At 44.1% G+C, this 12,027-nt stretch overlaps 1 protein-coding gene across 3 annotated transcripts in view; it reads right to left on the reverse strand.

Annotated features, from left to right (window-relative positions):
- Positions 1-11,237: 11,237 nt before the first annotated feature.
- LOC142768597 (uncharacterized) overlaps positions 11,238-12,027 on the reverse strand; it is a 60,650-nt gene continuing 59,860 nt past the window's right edge. For all 3 annotated transcript variants that reach the window (XM_075870603.1, XM_075870602.1, XM_075870604.1), the window contains one exon: positions 11,238-11,737. In XM_075870603.1, coding sequence (XP_075726718.1) covers positions 11,727-11,737 — 11 coding nt within the window. In that variant the 3' untranslated portion in view covers positions 11,238-11,726. The remainder of the gene's footprint in view (positions 11,738-12,027) is intronic.

Below are 12,027 nucleotides of genomic sequence, written 5' to 3' on the forward strand. Positions count from 1 at the left end.
AAATGCATCGGGCTCATGCACGCATATTTAGGTGCACGCTAAAAACACTGGTAGTTCATTTTTCTTGAAGCCATTCAAAACAGCGGATCTCGTCATAATATTATCATTTTGAAACTTTAAATTGTTACAAATAATAATATTATATATCTTGCACCCTTAAGTGTTTTCATTTCCAATCTCTGGGTCTCTTTAATAAATGTAACCGTCGCAGATGAAAAAATGAAGCTATTTGAGATTGGGGTACGTTAAAAGACAAATTTGTTCTTGATGCACTTACTTCTACACACGTAAAAGCTCTAGCCTAATGCCACGTACCGAAGACGTAAGAAACACGTTAGTGGAGGGCTCTCGAAACTCTGACCATGGGTTGTTCTTTGAAGCACACCTAAATTTAACTAATCGACCCTACAGTACTCAGACTTCACCAAAATGTGACTGCCCCGACCGCATTATGGTTTGGTGACTTCACCATAGGCCGACTTTAGGTACAATCATATGACGAGCGCGACGGGTAACCTGGCTTGTGTACAGGTGAATGTTGAGATATATAGTTTAGCCGATCTCCGTACCGAAATGTTCACGTACTGTTTCTGATGACTGAGTACCAGCGGTAACACGGAAGAGGACATTCATAAAAGTGAAGAGGAGTTACCGCACGAGCAGTAGGAAAAAGCATTATGTGGTTGGTCTACGGTTAGGTGTTTACTACATGGCGTCTTTTATGGTGTCTAAATTGTCCAGTTATCATCCTTCCCTGACTACTAGCTCCGGTGGCATCAGTTGACCAGCTGCAGAAGATCTGTGGTGTTGGCAGGGCCAGTCCTATGAGAACAATCGTGCTACTGACCAACGAATTTTACGCCTCGGTTCCTGATGCCACTTATGTGGGCTATTTCATTAAAAAGACTCATTCAGAAGAGTGTGCAGCTGATCACGCTCAACAAGAAAATTTTCGATGCAACTGACATTGACATGAACAAGTAAGAGTTCGAGGCCACGGAACAGATACGAGCGAGGAGTGCCTTACGCCTTGCCAGGAGTGCGGTACTTCCTCCGAGAGACTGCAAACAAAACGGGGCGATGACAACTATGAGATCGAATGCTACAATGGGGAATCTGACTGTGATGAAGTCAGCAGTTCAACACACAACAGGGCCAGTGACCCATTACTTCGAGTAACAGAGATAACACTCAATCAAGAAATGTTTTCTGCGACGACCGACGTTTTTCACTTTAAAAAGTGAAAGAGGACGAGGACTAACTTTGACGTCTCACGGAGGAGCTTCAGATCTTAGAGAAGTGGTCGTTCCTGCCATTACTTCAATCCGCACACAATGCGCCTGTCCGTTAACTGCCTCGCCTACGTGCTGCAGCTTAAGTGCTTGTGTAGGACTACGGCTCACCTCAAGTGCTATGGTAGCTGAACGATGATGCGTCAGTTCACCCAGGTGAGAGCGACATTAATGAACGCAATTCGACAGTGCAATTAGCGAATGGACAGAAGACCAAACGACTCTTTCAAAAAAAGTACATTCTGGAGACAAGTCCACGTAATTAGCTGTCTTGCGATTGCCTTAACTCCTTCGAAGTACGTTGCCGAGGATCGCAGACCAGCGGCAGAAAGAAGGGATGAGTGGAAGTGAAAAAAGAGCAGTAAAATAGAAGAGTCAGTTCTTGGTCTATAGCTCTTGAATTTATAACGTGACTTATAAACCACTTCAAGACTTGACAGCGCCCTGAATAGATCAAGCCCAGTGTTGTGTCATATCGTGCACCGAAATTGCTTTAGTTTGATTTGGAAATCCCCGATGTCAAATAATCGTTAGGTTGACGTTGTACCTCAACCACTGTTTGTCTTAGTACATGCAATTATTTGAAAGAGATTTCTGAATACATTCATTAGTTTCACATTACAATTTTCAAGCCTCTGAATCTTGCCTAAAATACAAGGCGATGCCGGGCCGAATGGTTCTACTACATCCGTTGAGAATAATCAAGCGCTACAAGGAGGCAAAAAACAATCAATCCGTTTTAAAATCTTTCATTCACAAAATTAAACTACTAAAAGTAACAATAACTAATAGTTTTGATCATTTCGAGTAAGAAAAAGCATGGTTATATCTACCCTTGGACTAACCGCAGCCAGGAATTGAAAAAAGTGCTACTAAGTCAGCAGCAGCTAAGTTGGTTGCCACGTCGTCGGAGTAAGAGTAAGAATGTACACATAGCGGCAGCATCTGATATATATTCTGCACGGCACAGTATGATTACGATGGTGAAGCATGTGATGACATTTTAATAATTACTTGCTGTTTTTTATCCGAGAAGTTGCTTTACTGGTATTAATAACTTCCTCGAGTCAGATATTACATTCATTTGAGAAAGGAGTTTATATATTTTAGGATGCAATAATTCACAGGCTTCGTAATACATAATGTTAAGAGAACTATGATTCATGAGAGTGCAGTCTCAAAAAGCAGCACTCATTTAATAAAAAATACCAACCTGCAGCAACCTATTTATTGGAGCATTGTCATTTTACAGCTCATAGTTCGAAAGGTGTCGCAGCTGTGTTCAGTAAGATGCTTCGGGTTTCATTTTATTGTTTTCGCTTGGACTATTCACCACTCGGCTATCTATCTCTCACAAAAATGTCCTGCGAATAAGCATCCGGCAAAAAATATATCAGGACAAAGTATGTAGTTCTAGAATCCCGGTTCGAACTTGCTCATTCAACAAATGTTTTAGAACACTGGCGGACTCAAGTCCCTGTGAGCTATAATTTTGCCTTCGCTGTTTGCAAGTATAACAAGCTACTTGTGTGGTGAATATATCCATAGTTGGTTACTCAACTATAAGGAGCACTAGCAGCATACGTGTAAACCCTACATTCCCTTCCGAAGCGTTTGCAGTAATTGGTCAGTATTATGTGGTATTTTTATTACAATGTTCTCACTTAGAGACGATACTTAAGCAACTTTATTCAACAAAGTAATGTTCTGATCAGGGATTGTAGTATGCGACCAATCGCTGTGGACTATGTTCGCCTATTATGCATACGAACACGAAACGCCGGGAGAAAATAACCCTCTCACCGCAGTCAAAATCCGGTAACCAGATTCACTTGTTGCTAATTGTGTCATAAATGCCATCCTTTGACTGCGTAAATTGTTTTCTTAGGGTTTGTAATTCTTTCTCAATTGTGCATAACTGTTAATTTAAAATTAGTTAGCTTCCCTTCAACTATATTCCTTAGCCTGAAGCCCTAAATATATCTCACTTTCACGGCCACCATGCTTAAAGTATGAGTCACTAAGGATGCAATCGAGCGACGTTCTAGACCAGCTTTCGATAGTTTTTAACCAAGTCCTCAGCATCATTTCAACTTATGCTTTCTATTCTGATACCGTCTCAATTGCGAAATTAATTTCTTTATATTTTCGTAATTCTTTTGCCATGGTGCAAAAGTGTTTTTCGGTAGGAACCAAAGATGAAGAAATTGTACTTGCCTATTGTGCGCTAGCCAACACAATCCTACCCGATGTACGTTGCTCAGGACCCAATGTTCTAGGAAAGGCCCTGTGTGGGCGTCATGTTTTCATAGCCCATTTTATTGTTTTCTTATTGGCAATAAAAGTCATAGTTAGGCTTTAGGTTCAAAACCACAACTCGGTCGTGCAAAACGCCGTAGTACTGAACACCTTTCTTTATTCTTTATTCTTTATTCAAAAAAAACCTTACAGGCCCCAGAACAGGGCATTGGGTAAGGGGGGGAGGAATCGGAATGGTACAGACAGGTAACGTTTACAGACAGGATCAGTGCAAAAACAACGAAAAACTATATATATATATAAATGAGATCACATTTTAGGCTATACAAAGGCTTTAGTCGGAAAGCCTTTGGTTTTCTAAACGGAGCCGTAGTGGACCTGTGCGCCAGTTCTTAAATCGGCGGCGGTGGGGGGTCAACCGTGCGGGGTTCGTTGGCTCAGCGGCAGCGCGCTATAGTAGGGCAGTGTGAGGGAGAATAGATTGAAGAGCTAGTGGGGAAGAAATTTTTTTACTTACATGATCACAATCTGTTTCCGCGAAAGGGGCAAGTCGTGAACGCTAGAGCAAGAAGTCGTGTCGTACCACACCTAGGCTATAGCAGCTAACTACATTTTTTTCCGACCTCACAAAACGGGAAAAAATTAGTCATGGGAATACGAACGCTGCTGGGAAATAAGCGTTTTTTAGCGGTTTATTGTAACAGCGGTCACAAAACCAAGCGGAGAGTTCATGGTGCGCAGAAGGGTAACAGGCCGTTTGCTCATGTCTGCCGAGAAGTTGCGTGTATTCCTGCATGCACTCGCGACCGAGCACACATAATGATAGCTCACAGCTGTCGCTAGAGCTACGCAGCTTTTTTACCCCTAAGTCTAATAATACTCCTTTGTGTGGCGAAAGACGGACCAGGCACTTCATTTCTGGTTCAGGGCCAAGTGACAGCAGGCCTTGCACATGGACAGATGTTGTCGTAGACGCCCCCCGTGTGACGGAGCCATGGAGATTTTGTCATCAATGCTTCAGCTCTGTGCCTCGCTAGCACTCGCGATTTTCTACTCGCGAGTACAGCATACGATGCGAGCACAAAAGTTATTGAGTTGCACTTTGTACTGAACATCCCATCATGGTTTCCTTTGAAGAGATTGTGCATATTTTTCTTGGAAGTGCTCTTACAACCAGTTTGGTGTTTCCCAACGCAAAATGTTAGAACTACTCTACGTCACTACACTAAATATTGCCAGAGCGTCTGGCTCTTTTCATGCCAATTTTCACGCTGCCAAAAGCACCTGACTTTGTTCAAACAATGATCCTAGATCATTTTTGTTTGATTGCGAGGATGTTGGGTCAAGATGTCTGCTCCAAATCCTTTACGGGTCCCCAAAAACAACTCTAAAGGTTTTTTATGTTTAAAACAATTTCGGAGAGCAGTTGTTATATTCGGAGAATATTTAGTCTCATAGCTTTCAATTACGTCTATTTTTTGCCGCACAAGTGCGAAGCACTTTTGTTACTTTAAACTAGATTTTGAACTAATGTAGAGAATAGTATGTCACGCAATCGAGAACGGTGCTGGTCGAAAAAACGAAAAATTACTTAAAACCTGTTTCCTCTAGTTTATTTTTTCCTAAACAGTGTAAAAAGGTAAGCAGGCTATATTACTATACCATTGTTATTTCAAGACTAACTGGAGACTACAATTTTTTCGGCGTTTTATATATTTTGCGTAGATGTAAAAAGCGTTTTGTGCTGATGTAAAAATGATTTCCCCTATACCTTGTTTCTATTTATGGTCGGTATGGTGCAGTTCTGTCAAACAAAACCAACCAAGCTGTTAACACATTCACCTGCTAATCTCGTTCTTCAGTGATGGTCTCCTCTAACCAGGCTGATTTATCCGGTAAAGTGCGAGCGCTTCTTCGTGACCTTCGAGGCAGTACATGATAAAGTATATTTCTCGTATTTATGATATTTAATTCTTGAATGTTTTGAAGGAAACTTTGAAGGGCGATGTATGTATTTTCGTACGGAAAGAACTTTACCTTTTATTTTATCTATCTATCTATCTATCTATCTATCTATCTATCTGTCTGTCTATCTATATCTGTCTGCCTGTCTCTCTGGTGAGTGTCTGTCTGTCGGTATGTCTGTTGGTCTGTCCATCTATCGGTCTGTTTATCCACGTACGTCCGGGTAATCTTGTGGCCGCCTCTTTAACTTGGTGTTCACCATAATTGGCATGAAACGAAGAGAAAGTTTGGAAAATACCGATGAGTGATCACTGCGTGAATACCGGAAAAGTACGGTCGCCTACGTCGTGAAACACTTTCTAGCAGTCACGTGTGGCTCATGCTCGTGCACCACGGGCCGCGGTACGCGTTTGCATCACAGGAGATTGTCAGCTTAGCTTTTTTTTTACCATGGAGAAGCGCCGAGCCTCATTTGCGTGGATGACATCATTATCTGGGGCTCTGGTAGTTAATATGGACACATCCAACAATTTCTGGTCAGTTAACAATGTTTTTACACTCCTTGCTGTGCAGGGCCCAAGCTGTCACTCTCAGACTGTTTCAAACAAGAAGCTCTCTAGGCATGCGGCACTGCAAAAAAATATACCTCGAACGATTTTCAATCCCGGATTTCCCCAGTGTGGCGATTATGCTGTGTTCGAGCATGTCCTGTGGGGCTGTGCCTTTGCCGGTCTCCCTTTTCAACAAGAGAAAATGAACAAGCTGATTAAGGCCCAGGACCTTGCACCTTACATCCTGGCCGTCCAGAGAGCCCCGCGAAGACCTGGCTATTCCCCCGAGTGGGCCTAGGCAGGTGACGCAGTGCTAACCCGCGTCTATAGTGGACCTGAAAAAGTTATCTCACTCATTCACAAAAGAGTCTAAATCTGAGCTCCTCTTGTATCGAACCACAAGAAGGGGTCCCAAGGAAAACCGTTTTAAGCCTTTAGACGATATTTTGATCAGACTAAAAAATACAAATGGGCACAGAATCCGAAAGGTTCACTCCTTCCGAGTTTTAGACAAGATAATTGAGGCCAACGGGCTGACTTCACAAATAGAAGTTGTACTCTGAGTAATCTCCAGGGTTGCTAACAATGAGGGAGGTCTTAAATGAGTATTTACACAAAATTTTTCGCTTATCGTTTTTTTCGCGTCAAATGATAGGCCAAGCACTCGAGAGCGTAAAAAACGTAACAGAAAACGTGAGTGCACCCTCACGAACTAAAACGGCACGCTTTTAAAAGCTATTTTCTGTTCCTACTGTACTCGGATGTGACGACAGGGTGCGAGCACCACCCACAGGCTGTAGTAGGTGTGCGCTTAAGTTCTACTGACATATTCTCGTCCGCATGTCACTTCTTAAATCGTCTGCTTCATCTGCAACGCGCCGCGCGTGCGGCAACTGTCACGACAGGGAAGCGAAAAAGGCTCAACGTGGGAGCTTGATCGGCGTGGGAGCTTGACAAGGTGCGCCATTGGTGGGCGCCCGTCACAGGTTTCTTCTTCACCACCCCGATCGCTCGGCTACTTGCGGATATTGCCGTGGCCAGTGGCATAAAAAAACATTAAATAAACTGTTTACGACGCGCAGTTACTCATGATTGAATAAAATGATCGATGCTTTAGGTGTGCTATTTCTGCAAGGCAACATTCGTTCCCGAAGCACCAATGAGATATCGAGCCATGATGGCAAGCGATTTCAGGTAGTCAAACAGTGACACAGACCATCTAGGCTAACTCGCCTTCTTCATTCCAATCTATGTTTTTTTAAAACACCGAGGCCATCGGGAAAACCAGTTGCACATCTTAAAGCGTCTTATATGTAATTTTTTTTCTTTTGGTGAAAAGAAGCGCTAAACAATGAGTTCATGTTGGAAATCAAGTGGCGCTACCGATAATGTCGGCCTTGATAGGCCTACGCTCGGAGTCAAGACTGAATGTGGGCTGTGGTGATGTTTTTCGCTCGCGAAGGCGTAGCCTTGTTGGCAATTGCATTAGACAACGAAGCGTGGCTGCAGGAGGTTGTAAATTTTGTGCTTAATGAGATTTGGTGTCTTCCGAGCTTGCAAGCTGAAGTCACCTAATGGTGACCTAGACACTTAATTGTGCATGTATAACGAAGTTACTATAAGAACTAAGTCAAGGAGTAGGTGCTTTACTACACAAGAACTTTTTGGCCCTCTTTGTCATTTTCTGTGCTCATGTCTTACTGGGCAAGATATTTGCGCAAAACCTTCCTGAGAGCTTTGAAGGCTGTTTAAAAATACATGTAGCCTGCTTTCGCAGAGCTGCTGCAGACGCCCAGCTAAAACTGTGTATTGAGTGACCTACCAAAGCAGTACACTCAATGTTACAAGGCACACCTTGTCCGTGTCGGCTGCTCCATGCATATTCCTCACTTCAAGAGTCACTTCGAGCATGGAGCCCGGCGTGCCCGCCACCAACGATGCGCATGTTCTCTTGTACACGGCGTCAAAATACAGGCGAGCAACTACCAACGCTACGCCTTATAAAAGGCGGAATAGACACAGACAGACAGCAGGAGGAAAAAATTGGCAGATCCAACGTACAGTGGGAATTGATGATATGTGAAGCACGAATGAGCAGAGTTGATATTTAACTTTTTAATAAACACAATGTTTCGAGGCGGAGGTGAATTATGCCGTACATGCCTTCCATGTCACGATTACCAAGTTTTAACGTGTCATTTACTTTTGTCGTCTATTCACGTCACCTGCTACCAAATTTCTTATATTTTGAGCTAGTGAAACGGCCACGAGCATGCTATGGTTATCATAGTTAGGCGTGTAATTTACCTTCCTCATCGATTCACGTTACCCAATACCAACTTTGGCATATGTTGAGCTATCAAAACGGTCGCGAGCGTGCTATGAGCTTAGCATGTACTCATGTTTTACTTGACATGCATATCGTGATTATCATGTTTGGACCTGTCATAAACCTTCGTCATTCATTGACATCACGTAACACAAAATTTGGTATATGTGGAACTAGCGAAATGGCCGCAAGCGCATCATGAAGGGCACAATATATTCCGACGTAACGTTGATGCGCGCACACACTGGATGAAGTGACCCTACGCTAGCAAAACACGAACACTCCATATTTAAACGCCAGGCCTTACTTGCGCGACCAGCGTCCGTCGACGCGGCCCGCCGGCAATCGGCACAAAATGCGACATGCAGCATTTCGTGCCGTTGACGTTACCCAAACAGCAGATGACGTTACCCAGACTCGGCGTCCCTTTGAGAACGCTCGGGATGCCGAGCGTTCTCAAATTCGCATGCGTCAAAGTAATACAGTACGGCGCGAGCTGCGCCTGGCGTGGTGTTGCCGGCGTGACCGACGAAACGAACGTCAGCGCGCTCGCGCGCTGGGTCGCGTCTAAGTGTATTGGTGGTAAGGTGTGGCATATAGTCATGTTATTACATGACACGCATCTCATGATTATCATGTCTGCTTCAGTCACATACCTTCGTCATGCATTCACATGAGGTAATATCAAATTTGGCATATGTGAAGCTAGCGAAACGGCAGCCAGCGCATCATGAGTGTGGCATGTATTTCGTTACATGACGCGCATTTCTTGATTATCATGTTTGCAGCACTCACATACCTTCGTCATTCATATACGTCCTGTGATACCAAACTTGGTGTAAGTGAAGTTACCAAAATGGCCGCGAGCGCATCATGAGCGTGGCATTTAGTAATGTTGTTACATGACACGCACCTGATGATTATCATGTTTGCAGCAGTCACATATCTTAGCCAATCATTCATGTCCCGTAATACCAAATTCGGTATACATGAAGCAAGTGTAACGACCACAAGCACACCATGAGCGTAAGGCGTATTCATGATTAACATGGCATTACATGACATGCATGTCTTGAATCTCACGTTACGGCCTGTCACTTATGTTCGCCATGCAGTCATGTCATACCATACCAGTTTTGCAACATATCTTGTGAACTAAACCACGGCAAGGGCAGCAAGTCTATGAAATCTAAATCATGACATTCATGACTTACATGTCATGATTTTCATCTTGTGACTAGTTCTTAATGTTCGTCATGCAGAAATTTTATGCAATACCAAGCTTGGTATCGATACCATTATCGAAACGGCCAGGAGAGCTAAATGTCATAGGTGGCTAGATAGATATATAGATAGATAGATAGATAGATAGATAGATAGATAGATAGATAGATCGATCGATCGATAGATAGATAGATAGATAGATAGATACGCTCAAAGTCGCTGAAGTTTGCTAAGAAACGCTTCGCATGTAAAAACTAAGGGCCATCTCCCCAAAGGCAACCCTTATGGAAGGCGAAGCAGCAGCGGTGTGCACTGTGTTCACCCGGTTGAAACGGGCGTCGACGCCGATGCTGGAAGAAGAATTTGAAGCGAAACATGGTGTTGCGCTTGCTGGTGTAAACGGTTGTTTGAAACGCGAAGACACGAGAGGAGGGACGTGTTGAAGATGCTTGCGCTTGACTTTTCCGGCTCGCGTCTCTTCGGTGTTACCCGCACGCCGAACTCTTGACTCGCACCTCGTCGGCGTCGTTGGTTTTCCACTGCCGCCGTTTGCGTTCGGCTTCCCTGGCTCGCACCTTGTCAGTGTTCCAGGCGCGACGTCGCCATCCGCGAACGCGGTCTGCTTCGCTAACCCGCAATGCCGGCGACAGCTGTGAAACGTGCACGCACATTAGCGGGAAGCATGCCTGGTGTCGTCTCGCCCGTCGGAGTAATGGCGCGGCAAGGAGCTGCGATCTGTCTACATTGCTGGCGCCACGGGACCATGACCGGGCTACAAGATGGCGCGCGAGCGCGCGCACACGCCTACCCGCGGCTGCTTCTCGCCGACAGATGGAGAGAGGTGGTGCTGGTGAGAAGATGATGCTGACTTGAGGACTGGGCTCGAGTGTTACGAGCAGTGGAGAGGGTGAAACAAAAGAGATGACACGTGGCGAGCAGCGACGGGCTAGGGAGAGAGTGACGTCACGCGCGCGCACTGCGAGAGAAGGCGTCGTCTACTTGGCACCACCCCGGTGTGGAGGGACAGCGTTACACAGGCTTGTCAAAGAGCTGCTTTGTATCTAAAACAAATCCCACCGAAATACAGCACACTCTTCAGAGGCCCAATCAAAACACAGCCAACCAGACACGCGTGCCCACCAATTCACGACAGCGTGGTCTGGTGTTAACACGAAAACGCACCGCACTTTGGTGAGTTTTTCAACTGGGTTTCTACTCGTCCAGATATATTTTACTATTTAGTGAGGTAATTGAACCTACAGACTTCTACCGGTTTTTTCACAGGTTTCAGACCACTGGCAAAAATATTCAATAAAGACCTACCAGTATTTGAATGTTCATGTCACATAGCTGCATTTCGACCATCACCGGGGCTCAGTGAATACCGAAATTGCTTCGCCTCAAATTGGCAGTCTACGAGCCCTTAAGTGGTGCACTGTCTTTCTTTTTAAATATCGTATCGGCGAGCTTGGAGCCCCGCTGCTCGTAATTTATTAAATCAAGTTTCACTATATAGCAGTCTTTAGGAGTAGGTAATAGAAAGTTATGTTTAATTGCAGTCGACGTGACATTCAATTTATCATGAGCAGAACAGAAGGAAAGTCAGCAGGCGCAGAATTGACATGCATAAAACATTTTATTAAGGCATACATACATAGCAAGAAACATGCGAGCACTTTTTATAGTCTGCTGAAACAAAGACAAAGCACACTATACAAGCACAGGTTCTCATTCAGTTTAAAGCATCCGCGAAAATTCTTATAGCTTCTAATTAGTGCAGGAAAATTTTGCAGTGATTATTACCGTGGTAAGTTTGATAAGTGCAATTGCACTATTTCTTTGAACCCTAGTTGCGTAAATATTCATCTGTATTGAAACACTTTGATGCTTGTCCAATACAGCCGAATTAGGCACCGGGTTTTCTCACAGAACACTGGTTGCCGGTCTGCCCCGAAGCAAAGGTCGCCTGCTTGAATGGTGTACTGTAGGTCGAACAATGGCACGGTGTACGTCTTTCGAATAGGTGAACCCAGTTTTCCCAGTGCTAGGCAGGCTTCCAACTTAGTGCCACTTTCAGAGGTGTAGGGTCGCACTTTGTCAGCACGGCTACCCTTGTGCTATAGGAAAAATTATTTACACAAACGGGGGTAACATGGTCAGAAAATATTTCAAAAAATGCATTCATAATATTCTCATTTCATGGTGACCTCCAAAGTGTGAAATGATATGGTTTTTAATCACTGCAAAATAGTAATGTGCAAAACTAATAACGCACGAATTGCATTTCTGACAGCATAGGGGGCATAAGCAGGTGTTTAAAAAAGTGATCACTTTCTATTCATTAAATAATTTGCTTGTTATTTGGAGTATACAGTTTCCTAAAAATAACTAGAGGAGAGTCTGGCGC

Source organism: Rhipicephalus microplus, chromosome 8, assembly GCF_043290135.1.
Source record: "Rhipicephalus microplus isolate Deutch F79 chromosome 8, USDA_Rmic, whole genome shotgun sequence".
In the NCBI taxonomy this organism is placed as follows: Eukaryota; Metazoa; Arthropoda; class Arachnida; order Ixodida; family Ixodidae; genus Rhipicephalus; species Rhipicephalus microplus.